The sequence below is a fragment of the Agelaius tricolor genome, unplaced genomic scaffold (assembly GCF_023055355.1).
Source record: "Agelaius tricolor isolate 1412-34295 unplaced genomic scaffold, bAgeTri1.0.p SCAF_6, whole genome shotgun sequence".
Classification (NCBI taxonomy): Eukaryota; Metazoa; Chordata; class Aves; order Passeriformes; family Icteridae; genus Agelaius; species Agelaius tricolor.
In genome coordinates, this window is record NW_027269266.1 from 30,539,841 (window position 1) to 30,557,533 (window position 17,693).

The 17,693-nt window shown below is 39.2% G+C and overlaps 2 protein-coding genes across 5 annotated transcripts; one reads left to right on the plus strand and one right to left on the minus strand.

Annotated features, from left to right (window-relative positions):
* Positions 1-934: 934 nt before the first annotated feature.
* LOC139591345 (uncharacterized) lies at positions 935-1,819 on the minus strand. Its single transcript, XM_071429906.1, has one exon. The coding sequence runs from the start codon at positions 1,817-1,819 to the stop codon at positions 935-937; it is 885 nt and encodes a 294-aa protein (XP_071286007.1).
* Positions 1,192-17,039, plus strand: CCDC126 (coiled-coil domain containing 126). Of its 4 annotated transcripts, XM_071429222.1 has the most exons (5): positions 1,206-1,303; positions 1,701-1,832; positions 12,072-12,204; positions 12,822-13,226; positions 15,443-17,039. In XM_071429222.1, exons 4-5 carry the CDS (start codon positions 12,989-12,991, stop codon positions 15,622-15,624), a joined length of 420 nt encoding a protein of 139 aa, XP_071285323.1. In that variant the 5' UTR covers positions 1,206-1,303; positions 1,701-1,832; positions 12,072-12,204; positions 12,822-12,988; the 3' UTR covers positions 15,625-17,039. The 4 variants fall into 4 exon arrangements, with proteins under 4 accessions (XP_071285325.1, XP_071285323.1, XP_071285324.1 ...); XM_071429224.1 differs by lacking the exon at positions 1,701-1,832 and having other exon boundaries at positions 1,192-1,303; positions 12,067-12,204; XM_071429223.1 differs by lacking the exon at positions 1,701-1,832 and having other exon boundaries at positions 1,216-1,303.
* Positions 17,040-17,693: the final 654 nt, after the last annotated feature.

The window sequence follows — 17,693 nt, forward strand, 5'->3', positions numbered from 1 at the left end:
AAGGACCGTCTACAGATAATGATTGGCAGGAGAGGAATGAAATAACATTGCAGCAGCAACCTAGTTCTGGTGGGTTTTTTTTATTTATTATTATTTTGACAAATAATACAGGACACTGTAACATACCTGCAATCCTGGGCTTTTATCTACCCCTTGAAATGATACCAAGAGGTGTTATTACCCACAAATATGAGAACTATATAAACACTTTTAAGGTTTGATTTTCATATGCCACTGAAAAGAAACACTGTGCTTGATACTGTTTTGTCATATAGTTTTTATCACATATCTCAGATTCATCAGCTGACACAGCACCTGCCAAGAGTTTTGTCTGCATAGTTAGGTCTAGGCCCCTCTGATGTATCATTATCCCTTTTTCTAGAACAGTATCGCATTTAAACGCTGATTTTTCCCGCATTTAACCCGTGCAGAATATGCAGGTTTAAAAGCAGGGAGAAGCCATGTGGCCTCTGACGCACGGTGAAGGGATGGAGATAAGGTGACCAACAGGTGCTTCTGAATGTTATCAACTCCACAGCTGTCCAACGTGTTCTTTACTTTGCCCTTACGTTCACCTTTCCTTAACTGCTACCAGCTTCCTTTGAACAGCACCTTGCAGGAAGAGCCTGGGGTGACTCTCTAGCACAGTCCTTCAGTCACAATGAATTTTATTTAGATGATTATCACGGTGAGGGCGGGAGGCAGGGGAGAGGTTTATGTACCACGCCAGCCACGAACAATCAGAGAACCCTTAGGGTTGGAATAGACCTCTGGAGATGCCCTAGTCCAGGCCGCTGCCATGGGCAGGGTCACCTAGAGCAGGTGACACAGGAATGCGTTTTGAATGTCTCCAGGGCCGGAGACTCCATGACCTCCCTTTGCAGCCTGTTCCAGTGCTTTACCACCCTCATGTTGAGGCGGAACTTGTTTTAGTTCACGGCCTTTGCTCGCCGTCGTGTCGCGGGGCACCACCCTCCTGGCCAATAACTCGCCAACAGCTGAGATATTTAAAAGCACTGATGAGCCCCCTCTCAGTTTTCTCCAGACTAAACATGCCCAGCCCCCGTTCCGCAGCCCGGGGCACGGACGAGGACAAACTCCCCGTAGAGCCGCGGGGCGCGGAGCCCGCCCCCTCACGCCTCTGCCGCCGCTCCCTCCCACCGCTGGGGGGCGCCCGCAGTGCCGGGCGGGAGGGGGAGCGCGTGCTGCGGCGGGGGCGGGGCTTGGGGCGCGCGGCGCGGGCGGAAGCGGCGCGCGGGCGCGGGCCGGGAGGAGGCGGCTGAGGCGGAGGCAGCGAGCGGAGGTAGCGCGGGGCGGCCGGCGGGGGGCGCTGCGCGGGGGGTGGCGCGGAGGGGGCGCCCCGGCCCCGGCAGAGCCCCAGAGCCGCGCATTGGGCCGGGGCGGCGGGACTGTGTGTGTGGGGGAGGCCCACCCGCCCGTGTGTGTTTTGTGTTTTCCCGGGGGAAGGGCTGGGGGTGGCCGCAGGCTCGGGCGGGACCGGGATGGCGCAGGGCGGCTGCGGCTCTCCCGCACTCGCGGGTGCGCACCGCGCCTGAGCGGCCGCCTCGGTCCGCCCCTCCTTCGGGAGCTGCGGGACGGGCTCGGCTTCCTTCGGGCTTCCTGCGCGGCTCTCGGGGCGGTGAGCTGTGCCTGGGCGCTCCGTGTCCCAGGGCTGTGATGCAGTGTCCTTGGGTGGGCAGGAAGCGGCGGAGCACACGAGGGTTTGCTGGTTTCCTTCGCCGCCCTTAGCAGCGGTCTTCAGGCTTAAGCTGTGGCTGCAGTGACTCTGCAAGATCGATGCCTTCTGCTGTAAGGACATAACTTCCAGAGAGGTAAAGCATGTTAGAGTGATGTGATGGAACTCACGGGAAGGAAGAAAAAAGTCATATTCAGGCAAAGGCAGGATCCTTTCCAATGTCAGGTTAAGTGATCTTCCGGCACTAGCAAGTCTGCGTAAAAAACCCCAAAACAAACGGGTAAATATTCCACTGAAATTGCTCACGTTGGTACTATTGAAGAAATAGGAAAAAGTAATACTGAATGAAGGCTGCAAAATTTGAAACATTCAGTTTTAGGAGATTATAATATATGGAATTTTTTGACGGTAAGAGTTGCAGAACAGCGCTTCCTTCTTACAATATAAGAAAATTGGTTTTATTTGTAATATCTGATGATGTTTTGACTGCACTTACCTTCGATTTTGGTAAACATGTATAACGTACTATTATCTCTACCTTATTTCGGTAGCTCTGTTCATCATTCATTATTAATAAACTCTCTTTTCGGTTCCCTAACCTAACATGGTAGCATCCTGTAAATTTTCTTTCATGTCTCTTGTCATCTAAAAGATACTGACAGCTAGAGTGCAGTGTAATTTCTGTGTTTGTGTGCCACAAAACAAGCATAGATAATTTCTGTTTATGCGATGACATGATGTGGGGTTTCCTTAGAACAGTTCAGATTGGGTTAACTAGTTCTTTTTGGTTGCTGTTTTGGGGGCTTTTTTTGTAGTTCCCCAAGTGGGTGAACTGGGGGCAGATGGATGTGCTTTTTCACTGTGAAAAGTGATCTTTGTAAGAATTGCAACTTTTTATTTTAAGAGAGCCCTGAGAATGTGAACATGATGTACATCCTTGTGTGCATGTGTTTTGTCCTGACTGTAACATAGTATTAATTTTGGAATAAATGTAATGAATCCCTGCTTTACTCTCACGAGACTATCACAGAAAGGAGACAATATGAAGATGATATTCGACTGTGAGTAGAGTAGTGCCACAAGCAGTGTGATTGCAGTTTTAGACCAAATGTAGAAATTTATTGTTATCTTTGTTCCTGTTTTGACTGCAGATAGCCATGTGTATAAAGCCTAAGTTATTCTGACCTCTTTTTGGTATTTTAGGTGTTAAAATCTGTAGCTGTTTAATAGGTACTTGAGAGCTCCAGAGTATTAAGCAATTATGCTGGAATTCCTTTGGTCCTTTTCCTAAAGATTTTTACAGTTGGAAATATAGGTACTTCCTTTCCTCCTCCTCCTCTTCGCCCCCCACAGCTTTTTCTTTTTAAAGCTTTTGTAGTATCTGCTTTTAGAGACTCCTTTTGGCTGTTACCTCCTTGAAGGAGGCATTGGTATCAGCTAATCACAAATTGTGATGTATCCTGGGGGACTGGATGTCATTTAGCTGCTAAAAGTAAGATATTTCCCCTGGAGTTCATGATCACATGTACCTTTTCTGAGAATAGTAAAGGGGAGTAGTTCTTGTATCTTGCCTAAACTGTAAGTAGGATAAATACATGCTGTCAGCTAAAATTGTCAGCTGTGTAGTCAACGTATCTGAAGACTAGTAAGTGTAAAAAATAGCCATTTTCCAGTAGCTGTCAAAAATCTGTGAGGCTCAGTCACTCAAATGAATCTGTTTTTCCTGGTACAAGTTTACTGATAAAATGTACTTCACATGCTATTTGTTTATTAACAACCTCTTTCACCTGTGATTTATAATTTGTGTCATTTTATGAGCTGAGTTTTCTCTAGTGAACATTATTAATAACAGCCTTATATTTTCTTCTATGGTTTACTAAAAAAACTTTATGAACTTTACAGAAAATAGGTATATTAGCATTTGCATATGTAATTTAGAAGATTAATTCTGGATTGCTCAGAACTGAATGGGTACTTTGCCCATGTGAAATAGGGCCTGAACTAGAGGCATAGACAAGGGAATGTAAAACTTATTCCCAGAAATTGGTTTCTTCAGTAATACTAAAGAAATAGGAGGCTACCATGCTATAAATAATCCAGTTAAATTTCTAGGTACCTTAATGTTAAGAATAAAGTATTTTGCAGTGCACACCACTGAGGTGTTACTGTTAACTAATGTCTGTCACAATTCATTGCTATGCTACATTGAGCTGCAAGTCAATCCAGAAGTAAGACTGTAGAAGAAAAGATATAGAAGAAATCACTTGTCTTTAATATTTCCTCCAGTGTTATTTTTCTGAAATCTTCACCTGGGTAAGTCTTCTGGGAAGGAGCATGAATCCAAAGCCTTGTCTGTATTGCAGCTTTGTCATAGAAATGTAATTTTGGTGTACAAATTCATAGGCAGTTTGAATTGTACAGGTTCCTTGAAAGAAAATCAGGCAAGTTGAATTCTCCCCAGTGGAACAAGTGCTTTTTTTGTTGCCGTTCTACAGGAATAGTGTTTGTGTGGTGCCCTGTGTGTGCATGTGTGAGCAGTGGCAATCTCTCCCCCACTGCAGCTGTCACTTTGTTAGCTGTCTCCCCCCTCCCCTCGTTGCTTTTTTTAATGACACCTGCCTTCCTTTCAGGTCTCTTTAAAACGTTCAGTGAAAATCCCTCTCTTACCAGCAACGTACATGCATCATCTTGTAGGCTTGGGCCTCTGTAAAACTAGTCAAAATTAGCTAAACATCTCAGGAGGAAGTTTTGGAGTCTCGGGGGCTTTGGAAAGAGTGATACAAGGACAGCTGTGAAATTCCACAAGGGAGTACTATGGGGTACTTGTCGTAGCCTGCAATTAATAAATTGTGGCAGTGTTACTGGGAAGAGAGAAGCCAAGGAAGTGCCTTGTGCTCTGTCATAAGTGACTCTTCTCAAGGAGCAAGGGTCCTACAGTGACCTGAATGGTGGCAGAAAAACATGAAGAGAAAATAGAGAAAAGTATGCCAGGGAAAATTAAGGTGAGATTTTGTTTAAATTTTTTTTCACTATTATTATTTTTAAAAATCTGATACAGAGATGTAGAAATGTTTTGGGGCCCAGATGGGCCCAGTGGGAGGAGGGCAAGTTCAGCAAGTGTAGCATACTGTCCCTATTGATGTACTGTCCCTATTGATATCTGCTTGCTTTAATTTTCTTGCCAAGCCATTTCCCCTCTCAAAATCTTGAATGTTGGCTGACTGCCCACAGGCAAGGAACAAAGAATTTCTGTTTTTAAATGGTTGGTTTATTTTAGAAGCATTCAGTTGCAGTATTAGGCAAAATAAAGGGGGAAGGTGTTGAAAAAAAAAAGATACTTTAAGGTACTTAAAAAGACTTCTTAGACACAATGCAAAATGAAAATAATTATTGGTAGAAAGTGTGAAACAAAAGCAATTAAAATAGGAATGCATACATTTAAATAGAAACAGCTTTCCAGTATTTCTAAAATACTGACAAAAGGTGGTCTAATGTTTGGGCTCTCAGATAATTTTATACCAGAACCATGTAAGCTTGCTGTGTGGGTTTTCAAGTCAAAAGCAGTATGTTTGTGCTCTCAACTCAAAGTTCATCTACGAGACAGATTGGTGCTGTTCTTAGAAGCCTGTAGGAGGTAAAACCTTTCCTGGTGTAAGATGTGTTTAAGGTAGTCCCAGCAGCTCGTCAGCAGCAGCACTGTGTCTGCTTGATGAGCTGTGACTTTTGTTGGCCCATATTTCCTTTGGCTCTGTTGAGAGACAGGAACTGTTAGGAACACACAAGATTTTTCTTCTTTCTTTGTAGAAGAGTAGGTATTTTTGGTAGTTACCCATTTTTGCTATTCCCTTAAACTTCATGTTTCTTTCACTTGGAATATCCATTAAAGATGTTCTCTAAGAGGCAGCTAGCAATAAGGCAAAAGGGGTTTTTTTTGTTTTGGGTTTTTGGGGTTTTTTTTTTCAGTGTGCCAAGGTACTTGCAAGTCTTGGGCATGTAGAAGCAGGGAATGGAAGAACACATGCTGTAGGAGAAGCTATAAAGATAGATGTCCTGGAAAAGACACAAAGGCAGACTCCTTTGGCAGCATGCTCTGAATGTGGTATAGAACTGCTAAAACCTACAGCCCAGCAGCCTTCATAGTGATAGGGCAGCCTTTTTTTGCTCAGAACTATGCCTTCTTACCTGTCCTTAAGATAGCAGCATGTTTTATAGTATTGATATTTTCGCGTGTGTCTAGCAGCAATTAATATAAATGGTTGCTTCTATCTACTCATCTGTGATGCAGTCTGGAAAAACCCTTGAGTTTCATCAGTTTTGGGCTGTGTTATGTCAGGCACTGCTGATGTTTTGTCAGTACAGATCCTCTTTTCCCTCTCTGCTGTGATATTTTTTTGTTGACAAAATTTTACAGCAGCAATAATAGGAATACTTGAAGTGTGGAGAGTAAATTTTATCAAAGGACAGCTAAATGTGGTTTCACTTGTCTGGGAACTGGCATTGCTGTTAATGGTTGGTTCCAAGTGGAGTATCCTGCTCTTTTATGGCACTGTGCAGCTGTCTGAGTGAACCTGATTAATGAACCTGGGAACCAAAGGACAGTCACCAGTATGGGTGTGCCAGTACAGGACAGTAGTCTCACTGGCCTCTTCTCGAGAACTCCTGTACTCATGAAAATATGAGGAATGTGGTTCTTCCTTACACACCAGTTGTAATCAGAGCTCTGTGTAAACACTTCACTTCTCTGGGCACCTCTTTGCCAGCTGCACCTCATGTAGATTTTTCATCTGCTGCCAAAGCAACAACCATCTAAGACTGCAAATTACCAGAATACAAACATCATTTTTGGCATTCCAAAAAGTCTCAGCATGTGAGCTCCTGGGCTTCTAGGTGCTTATTTCATTGTCTCAGTCTTTTACAATTAATTGTGTATTTTCTGTACTGTTCCACTGTATGTCAGTCATTCTTTAGACTTAACATTTGCATTGCTTCACAGAAATGACTGAGGGTTTTCCAAATAACATAGAACCAGCCTGTCTGCTCTCAGAATGGTCAGCACAATTGATTCCTGTCAGCTGAGTGATGCTCAAAGTTTTCTGTTGGAAAATTAGAAAATAAAATACTTTGGAGGTCACAGAGATAAATGGGCCCAAAGGTGCACTCTGTAAATAGATGCAAAAAAGGGGAAAATAATAGAATGGAGTTTGATGCTACTGTGGAAATTTTTTTCCTGGTATTCTGTAATACCCAGTGATTCTTGTCTTCCGAAATGTTTGTTGGCTATTGCAATGAGGTATCACTCTGCATATTTAGAGGCAGTTTTTTGTTTACTGATACAGTACCCTCTCTGTACTGAGGGATGTTTGTTGCCATGAATTTAATAGTAATTTCTTGTACAGATGTAATTTTACTATGGTAATTTAAAATTGTTAACAATTTCATAAACGTTTTGTACATCCACTGAGACGGTAATAAATTCCAATTTTGTACTGTATAATTATTTTATAGTTGTTATTAATGTCAGCTTTTATTTTTACTGTCCTGATTTCTATCTGCTGTCTGCTCTATTGCAAGATTTTTTCCACTTACTCTTTAATTGGATGTATGCCTCAAGGACTGTGTATGGCTTTTTTTTTAAGCTCTTATCACTTATTTTTATGCAGTTTATCTGGTTGCAAAACCAGGCCTGCTCTTGAATGCACAGTGTCATGTTGTTGTTTATCATAGTTTGAAAGTGAGGAACTGATAAATATTGTGGTAGTAAGTAATAGATGGAGTAAAATTCCCACTTATCAGACCTACCTTCCTAATATATAAGTGCATTAGAGACTAGGTCTCTAGAGTATCACTGAGGAACTACTGCCTTATTATTTGAGGTTCTGTCTTTCAAAATATATGACCAAAGAGGTGACTTTATTGGACTGTATCTTAACGATATTATTTTTATTGCATTTTTCTTGGCTTTATTCTTAAAAGTATTTTTGATCTTTGAATCAAGTGGGTTTCTCTCAGCCTTTGGTTTTCTGTATTCTTTGCATCTGCAAACTGCTTATTAATAACAACCAAAAATACCTGATGGACTTGCTGCTTTCTTTTTCCTCTTACAAATAATTACCGTCATCTGTCCTGTACATTTTTCAAAACTAGAAGGTACACAAATCATCTCTGCAGGATAGGTTTAAATTTGCCCTGCAATCATTTCTAGTGGTTTAGGAAGGCTGGAGTCTCTTGGGCAGGCTAGAAAAATGCTGATGAATATGTGCCAGTCTTTCATGGGCCAATTGACTGGCAGAAGTGGCAGTGCTGTAAGGTGACATAAGCTTTTAAGGATTTAGGTATGCCTTGTTTTCCTGATAACCTGAGGTTGTTTCAGAGCATGTACAAGGCATTCCTTTGCATTATAGACTGTTTAATTTTTGTGTTGTATGTTAATATAATCTCTTGGTTTTTCTGGGAATGAATTTTTCTGGTTTTTTTGGGAAAGAGGAAGACTTCGCAACAAAATTTAAGAAGGATGTTTTGTAAGTATGGGCTAGTTTCCATGGAGAAGGGTCAGCATTCAAACTGGAGTCTGATGCTAGTTAAGTAGTAGTTAAGTATAACTTTGCTGTATTATGGAACATATAATGCATTTTCTGTAGCTCTTTTTTTATCTTTGCTCCTCTTGTTTTGTGCAGTCAATAATATAATTTATATATGACTGATTTTGAAATACAGGTATACAGGATAGAGACATGATTTTATGTTGGAGTGGATGAGTGCCTTAATTCATTGTTTTGTTGCCAGATGGATGTCAGTGTTGTGGTACCACTGGACAAAGTTGTATCCACCTTGGTAGGTTTTTGGCAGTACTTTTCTTAGACAATCAACAGTGAAGAAAGCCAAGCTGTTTATATGTCTGTGAAAGGCAGACCCGGTGTCAGATCCTCATTCAGGAATTGGTTGTAGCTCCAAGTTCTAATGTTGCTCCTGGTTTGGGCTTGCAACTTTCAGAATAATTAAAATATGCATGCTGATTTAAAGTGCTATGCTGATTAAAGTACTTTGGGAAACTGGCACTTGAATCGGTTACTTTAGGCTGCTAATGGAAAGGATTATCTGGAAGACATTCTTTTCTTCATGGATTCTAGGATTTCCATTTTGCCTCCAGTTAACTCAGGGGTTTTATTTGATTCGGGTCTGTTTTGTTTTGGGATTTTGTTTCTTTTCTTTCCCTCCTCAGATTTTCAAATTTTGTTCTGGTTGTACTGCTTCATCTTCATGGTTGTCTGCCTTTTGTCTCAGTCTCTGTGATTAGAGATGGTAGGAATTGCAGCAGTGTGGCTTTCATGCATCCTTTTTCCTGTTGCTCTCTGCAGTGCTTTGCCTTTGCCACAAAAATCCCTCAGCTGTGGTTGGAAGAGTGGTATGCCAGAATTTCTAACCAGGATAAATCAGTGTGAAAAAGGAAGTCTCAGCTTCCTTTTTTTCCTGCTCAGGGAGGATTTCCAACTCAGCATATTGTGTGCTTTGAGAGAATAAGGGAGAATAAAGATCACAAAGTACACTTACTTTCTATCATGTGTGCTGTTATCTTTTGGGATACTACCTCTAAATTACTGAAAACAGAGGTCCATTCTGAGCCCAAGTTTTGTTGAAACTATAATATTCTTGTAGAGAAGTGCTGACCCTTCAGGGCAACAAGAGGTACAAGAATATCCCAGCCCATCCATCTTAATGTGCTTTTTCCTTCTTAATATGTGCTCCAATACTCTTTTTTTTCCTACTTCCAAATCATTTGGGCATAAGCTTACTTTTTTAATTTTTTTTTTAACCCCAAGAGTGTTGCAGGGAGTGTCTTATGAGTCACTACAAGTGCGTGCACTTCAGGGGGAAAGAGGAGACCAGATCTCCAGAACTTTGAGATTATACTGGAGTTCATGAAGAGGGAATGGCCTTTAAAAAATGTGTAGGAGAAGTGGCAAGTACAAATAGTCCCCTTCATTTTGGTAAACCTTGCTCAGAGTTCCTTTGCCTCGTGTCACTATATGACTGTTATGCAATTTCCCAGCAGGTGAAGTCCTTAATTTCCATTAGTTTCGGTAGTCAGCGTGTGCACTGTGAATCAGATATGCATGGCGATGGCCCAGTCTGCAATTCCTGCTGCTGCTTGGCAGGAGTTTATTCAATCTGTTCCTCTTGGCTAGACCTCTTATCCTGGCTTGTGGTCTTATTTACAGTGTGATGGCAGAGTTATTTCTACTCCAAAGGACTGTAGTGATACTGTCTAAATGCTTCAGGATGAGATATGGCTGGAGATCTGTGGAGAGGTGAACTCAATTTACGTTTTGCAAGAGCTATCTGTTCTTTTCACTGTTTCTTTTTTTTTGTTTGTTTTGTTTTTTTTTTTTTTTTTTTTAATAGAAGAAGTAGAGACTGTTGGGAATGGGGTTTGAAACTTATGGTGTCTTCTTGAGAGATACTGTTTGGTCTTCTGAGCCATCACATGAAGACTCTTCTCCTCGACCTCATAATGTTTTCCATAATTTTTCATACTGTTCAGAGATTATATAGATACATAATGATGTGGGTGCAGTTATTAATTAAAGTCTGAGTGCAGAGCCATGGATTTGGCAAAGAGCTGGGGAAAAGAAATTTTGGTTAGTGCATGTTAGGGAAGATCTGTTTCAGGAAATCTTAAGCCACACAGTTCCAGATATTCATGCTATGGAATGTAAATTTTTATTATTTTCCCCCTTATTTTATGTACTTAAGACAAATTAGTATCTTAAAACCAGTTTTAGGGGGATTAAAGACATTCCTTGAACAAAGTATGTCCCACTGCATTTACAGTGGTGTCATTGTCATATTTTCTGAAAAATCCCTTCACCAGGATTTCTTCTCCTGGGAAGCTGAGAAACCTCAGAGAAAAAGGAAAAGAATAGTATCTCATTTGCTTCTCCCTGTTTAGCTGCTTTGGAATGTGGTTGGAGATTGTTTATCCAACATGTGAATTGTTTTTACTTAATGACCAATCACCGTCTGGCTGTGTTGGGATTCTGGAAGCAGTCATGAGTTTTTAGTTAGTATCTTGTTAAGCCTTCTGTATATATCCTTTCTCTATTCTTTAGTATAGTTTTAGTATAGTAGTCTTTAATATAATATAGTAACATAATAAATAAGCCTTCTAAGAACATGGAGTCAGATTCATCTTTCCTCCCCACGACGGGGGACCCTGAAAATACCACACAGTGAGAGTTCAAATTACTGCGTGTTGGCTGGCTGTCCTTATGCACAGTCAGACCCCACGGTGGAGGGTGAGCTGTTCCTCATTCAGTGACTTGGGATTGCCACTTGCACTGGTGCACCCAGCAGTCAGTTTATGTACTGGCAGTGGCTGCCATATGGCATTTCACACACAACTGGTTGTTACTTTACAGCAGCTTTGTTGTCCAAGTCCCAATGTCGCCTCTGCCTTGGGTTAATAATTTTCAGAATAATTTAGATATGCATGTTGATTTTAGAGCACTTGAAAATTTTGCCACTTGAATCAGGCATGCTGGCTGGCCTGCTGAGAGGATTATGTGAAGAGTGAAGGGTAGGGACAAGCAGCGCTGAGGCCCTGCTGGCAGTGCCACTTGTGTTGGCACAGGGCCGGGGATGGTCAGTGCAGGGGATGAAAAGTGCCATGGAGGCAGAGGTAGGGTTGGATGAGAGCTCAGCAGCACAAGAAACTTGGTTTCAATATTCTGATACAAACCGAGGTGTAAGTGCCACTATAGAAAGTCTGGTGAGGAACTCTATTACATGTGTAATTTCAGTCCAAAAAGTACTTGTGTCAGGTAGTACATGGGGAAGAGCTGGGAATAGTGAGGAAAAATGTAACTATTGTGTAAAATGAGTAGCTTTATCTGGACGATGTTAAATAATAGAAATCCTCTTTTAAGAAAGTATTGAATAATTGGAGTAGTGTCAGAGATGGATGAAAGATGAGAAGTACAAGGTATGCACATGGAAAGGGTCTAAAAATGTGGGATCTGTTTCAGGCGTAAAAATTAGTAAGAGGATGATGCCTGTGTAAATATATGTGCATGTTCATATGCAATGAATCTGGAACATCTGTTGTTACTGTCTTATAACACAAGAAGATGGAGATGCTCAGTGAGATTCTTACCAAGCTTTCTTTTAAAAGTATTTTTAAGTCAGTTACTGGGCATTCAAGTGCATGCATTCATAATAAAATGGAGAGTAATTCTATCTTCTTCCCTAACAATTGCTTGAAGTTAGGTTTGAAAATGTAGTTCTGTTTTAAAAGCATGTAGCTTGAAGCCTTCAACTGGTAAAGTAAATGAAGATATCTTCACTTTTGGTTTAAATCTTTTTTTTTCTCCCAGTACAGATATCCCTGAAGATGTGTGGCTCAAACTACTTCAAACTGTCTGAACATTTGTTATTTAACTGATGAAGCTTTCCTACCAATTGCTTTCTTCCTGAAGCCTTCATCTATTGAAGGATCAGAATTGGGTACTATGGTAAGACATGTTTTTAAGTTGAAGTAAAATGCTGAAGTGCAATGTGCCAATTTGTTTTGGTTTTATCTCTTTATTTAATAATAAGACACCACAACAAATAAACAAACTTAATGGTGTACAGAGCAAGGAGAGGAAGCTTTGAACTAGCTAACCAACCAAAAAACATCATTCCATATGTTGTCTGTTCACACTTGTGCTGTACTTGAAAGTGAAGAACAAGAATCAAGTGAATCATTTCACAAGATCTTGTGTCTAGATGTATGTGTATAACTCAAACAGTATTGTACAGAAATGTTATACAGGTCTCTTCTAGATACTGCATCTTCTTTCAAATGCATTTGAGTTTCATTTCAGTTTAAATTACAATATTTAAAATACTTGTGGTGCTTTGTGGAAGCACAGAAGTTTTGATTTTTGGAGGATAAAAATCGGTAAAAATAGGAAGAGGAAACCCTGTAAATAACAGGTGAGAAGGAAATATAACTGAACCTCTAAGCAGATAAAAAAACTTGTTTGCTAGATGATGCAATAATACCATATTTTGAAGCTGATATTTGTTCTTGATCTCAACAACTGTAGCAGTTTTGTATAACCAAGTGGTATTTTACAAATTTCAGGAATCAAGACCAGCTAAAACATGAGAAGATATATTCAAGATGATCCAGCCAGAAGATCTTCCATTTCATAGAAATATTATTTTTGTTTAATATGTAATGTAATTTAGACAAAGCCAAATTCAGTTACTTTTCACGAAATTAGGACGCGCCTGTGGCCTTCATCAGAAATGTTTCTAACATTTTCAAGAAAAAATATGTCCCAGAAACTGAGTATGTTTTTACTAGTCTTTGGAATCATCTGGGGTTTGATGTTGCTGCGCTACACTTTTCAGTATCCAAGACGCCAAAGCAGTGCTGAGTTGCGTGGACAGATACTAGATCTCAGTAAAAGATATGTCAAAGCACTGGCAGAAGAAAATAAAAACCTGATGAATGGTGGTGGTGGAGCCTCTATGTCAGGATATGGTAAGAGGAAAAAAGCCATACTAGTTACTTGAATATATTCTTTTTCTGAAAACTGTAAAGTTATACTACTTAAAAAAAAAAAAAAGAGAATTTATATGCTCTTCAGCAGGAAAAAACCTCTCTGTATTAACTGATTTGATTTTAGTTTATTCAACAAAGTTGAAGATTAAGATGAGTTGCAAAATCAAGCTTCATACATGAAATTTTTGCTTTCCAGGATACTTTTTAGATCTCTTCTGGTACACGAATACAGTTACTTACAGAAGTAACAGCACATTTGACTTTTTCTGAATCTTCAGCTATTGAAGAATAAGCAGGTGCTTGATACAAGGGACAAAGTTTTACATTAAGTCACTTCAACATTTGAGATTCTTCTGGTACCTCATTGCTAACTTCCTGCTTTTATTTCTTGGATTTTCTTCTCCTTAAAAAAGCAATGAAAAAGCAAGATACTAGTTGAGTCTGCAGTCTGGAGACTGCAAGGCAATTATGAATTTGGCAGAATCTCTCCTTGTCTTAGAAGTAGCCATAAGAGACAACGTCCCTTGTCTTGTGAGCCGTAATAATTGGTGCATCATATCTCTGATTTGCCTGTCTTGTGAATTTGTACCAAACTTGGTAAATAGGTTGCCAGTATTTACTATCTTCTGAAATATTGAAAAGATAACTAAAATTGTTTATTTTTAAAAATAGTATCTCAAAAGATGTATAGTAACTTTGATCCCCTTAAGATTTGCTTAAATGGCTCTGCCTTTTGTAGGATGCCGTTTGCAGGCCTTTGATAAGAGTGCAAGCAGCAAAAATGTGTCTGAAGTCTTTTTGCTGCTGCTAAGGAAGAAGGAAGAAAGTCTGTGATGACAAGAAGTGCAGGAACAACCCAAGAGGAATAGGAGACTAAAAAGTGTTTAAACCATTAATCCTTTCATTCTTAAAATTAATTTTTATCACAGTAAGAGACTGCCTTCTCTATTCTTCCCTGTTTTCTCCTCCCATCTTTTTTTGTCATCAAGAACTTTGTTCCTTTACTCATGTACTGCAGCTTTCTCCTGCTCTATAAGTCTTACAGCATATTTCCAGATGAGACTTGTCTTCTGTGGTTTTGTCTGGAGTTTAATATGAACTTAAGTCATCTCTTAATCTATCTGCTGATCATCAGAATTAAAACTTGACAATTCCCTCCCTCAGATTGCTGAGCATAAAATGATACTACGAAGTACATGACCCACCCCCTCTGTTATTGACAGCAGACCCTGCTCTGGCTCTCTGGCTTGAATTGTTTAGCAATTTTTTAAAAAATTTTTTTCAAAGTTAACATTGCTAAATAAGAACTAGTTAATTTTAGAAGGAAGTACTTAATTTTTTTGAAATTTAAATTACTACTAATTTTTATCTGTTTTACTCCTGTTTTTTCACTTTGATGCCTGTGATCTTTCTCCCCAATCTTTCTGCTTAGTTAACTGATTAGAGGGCAGCAGATAGAGACAGAGTTTGTAGATTTCTTCATGTGTAAGGGGAATCTTAACAGCTTGTAAAACCTGGTAAGTTTGTTAATGTTTTTCAAATCTGAAGGAAGATGGCGATTGGCAACAGCAGAAATAGGTTTTTTTTTATTGAAAGATGTTACTGGTTTTTTGTTCCAGATCATGAGAATTTTTTACCATCTTTTCTCTTATTTTTCAGTCAATAAAGATGTAAATAGATTTTTTTAACCCTTGCTTTATAGCTTATGTAAGAAGCAGTAAGATACCTTTTAATAACAGCTTTTCTGTGGGCTAAATCTGTCATTTATGGGAAAGCTATTAGCTACGTTTTTTATGGTGGAAAGTATTTAGATATATTCTCTTGCATCCAAGGCTAAAAGATGACATAGCTGAGTATTCCAATGCTGTTGTCAGGATGAAATTTGAAATAATACATTTGAATAGCCACTTCTAATGTTCCAACTAGTGTTTTTGCTCTTATACTCTAATATTAATTGGCTGCCTTCACAGTTCCCTGTTGTAATGGTATCTTCCTTCCCTAAAATAACAAAGGAATGTTATTAAAGAAAATTCAAGCAGCTGTTTAATTCTGTACTTCTTAATCAATCTGCACACCTTTCCAAAAAGTATGCTAGGGAGCGTAGCAAGTCTTAAGATGTGAATGTGTTGAAATGGCAGTTCTTTTCCACACAGAGTAAATAACAGGCTGTAATTTGTTTTTTCCATTATCTTCAGCTGATCTTAAGAGAACAATTGCTGTTCTTCTGGATGACATCTTACAACGTCTGGTGAAACTGGAAAACAAGGTTGATTACATCGTTGTGAATGGCTCAGCAACAAACACCACTAATGGAACGAACCACCAGGTGCCAGTGACTGCAAACAAACGTGCAAAGCCAGCAAGCAACATCAGATAGCAAACAGGCCCACTTTGTGTTGCTGCACCATTGATGGATAATATTTAAGATAAGCTTTTTGTCTCTGGCTAGGGCAAAGCAGTAGTTGACTCTAAAGCAAGCATAAACTATTGTATTCTACAACATGCTTGGATCTGTGTAGGCCTAACGTGCTTAGGTTCTCAGAGCATTATTTCATTGCCTTTGAGCAGTGCTTCTGAAGTGATGTTTGTTGTCTCTAAAGATATTTTGATATGATTTGATGTAGTAGGCCATTGGATAATAACAATACATGGAAAGCAATGGGAAACTTATAGGTAGATTTCTAAATATATTTATTTAAGTATGACTATAACATATCTTTTGGATAGGTGAGCAATATTGTAGTTTATTCATTTTTTGTGGTCTGCATTAAGCCAAGGTAACTGAGGAAAATGTGTTGCTAAACAGATGTTAGAAGATGTGTACACTTAAAATATTTTCTTACTTATTTACTAAAACAATATTAAATTGAGGATAGCGTTGGTGGTAATATTTTAAAATTGTGACCCAAAGAATGTCTTTATTTGCACTATCTGTCAGAATAGTTAAAGAGAAGTTACTGTATATTTAAGAAAATTTATTATAATAGGAAAACATTCTAGGTAGTAACACTGTCCAGGTTTATCTTTATGCCAGGGATAGGGCAGTTAGATTATGAAAAGCAAATCATCATCTGTGATATCTTAGATGATTATTTCTTTAAAAGATATTTAAGTGTATGTATTTTGTAATTGCAGATAAAATTATTTAAGTGATGGAAATAAGTTTTGAATATGTGAATATAGTTTATTTTTATTCATTTTTGTTTGTTTTAACATTTTGATGCCTTGCAGTTCGTGTTTAGTATAGCACACCATCTCCCTGAATTGCTTTCTTGATCAGAAGGAAAAGCAATGAAGGGAATCAAGGCATCTCTGCATTTAACAGGGGTATGTGTTCTAAGGGTGTCTAATCATGGAATAGTTGAGAGCCAAGGTAATGTTTGCCTTACGTTTAAGTCAGCCTTACAGCAAAGTGAATTGCATGCAGTGTTGGGTGCACTGTATCTCAAATGTTACTGAAATCATATTGAAGTGCCACTGAACCTGTTTTTTAAACTGTACTGAATGTGTGGGGGGGACAGAATGTTCAGGGACTTTTGCCAAAAGTGTCCTGTAAGTGAGGTTTTGGGGATGAGTAAAACCAGAGGCACTGGGTGATATACAGGCAAAGTTGTGTTTTTTTCCTTTCTTCTGTTTCCCTGCTTATATTCTTGATGGTTATAAAGGAAAATACAATTGCAATCTTAATTAGTACTTAATATCCAGATGATTTTTTTTTTGTCACATTGTGTGTAAACATGTACTCACTTCAATGCTGAAAGAGAAAAATAAATTTTTAATTGTACTTGTAAATGTTCCTGGGTTTGTTTGTTTGTAATTAAATGGTCTTGTCATTCTTGCTACATGTCCTCTATCAGTTTCTGGATTGGAAAATTGTACATCTCTGAGTTGTAGTAGTGTTCTTTCTGGTATTCTTCCTTCTTAGTCACTGACTTCTTCTGCTCTTGAAATTCTTATGCCCTGAAACTTTCCTCAGGTTAGAGGTGAGGGGAGAAAGAATTGAAAATAAAAGAACTGATTTAGATCTTTAATGGCAAAGACTTCACTGTTTAACCTAAGAGTAAAGAAGATCTGTGCAGAACTTCTTTTGAACCTGCAGATTGACAGTGTGAAGACAGATAGATAGACAGATAGATAGATAGATAGATAGATAGATAGACAGATTTTTATATCCATCTCTCTGGTTTCTTTCCTTGATACTTGCTTGTTACAAACTGAAACCTTTGTGCTATAAACACATAGTTCTTTTCAGAGTGGCAAAACTAAACTTCAGGTGTGTAGACTAAGGTAAAAAAGGGTAAGGAAGGGATAAAGGGAGGGTCTCAGCTGACTTTCCTGTTAACAGTAGTAAGAAAACATCTGCATGTTCTAGCTTGCAGCCTCCTGTATAGGACACGTGAGAGGTGTGGCAGCCCTACCAAGGTGGGAGGTCTTGTAAAGAACCCA

Coding starts and splice junctions, on each gene's coding strand:
- LOC139591345 (XM_071429906.1), bottom strand. CDS start 1,819: ATGTCCTTACAGCAGAAGGCATCGATCTTGCAGAGTCACTGCAGCCAC.
- CCDC126 (XM_071429224.1), top strand. CDS start 12,989: ATGTTTCTAACATTTTCAAGAAAAAATATGTCCCAGAAACTGAGTATG. Junction 13,227..15,442: donor AGCCTCTATGTCAGGATATG/GTAAGAGGAAAA, acceptor CATTATCTTCAG/CTGATCTTAAGAGAACAATT.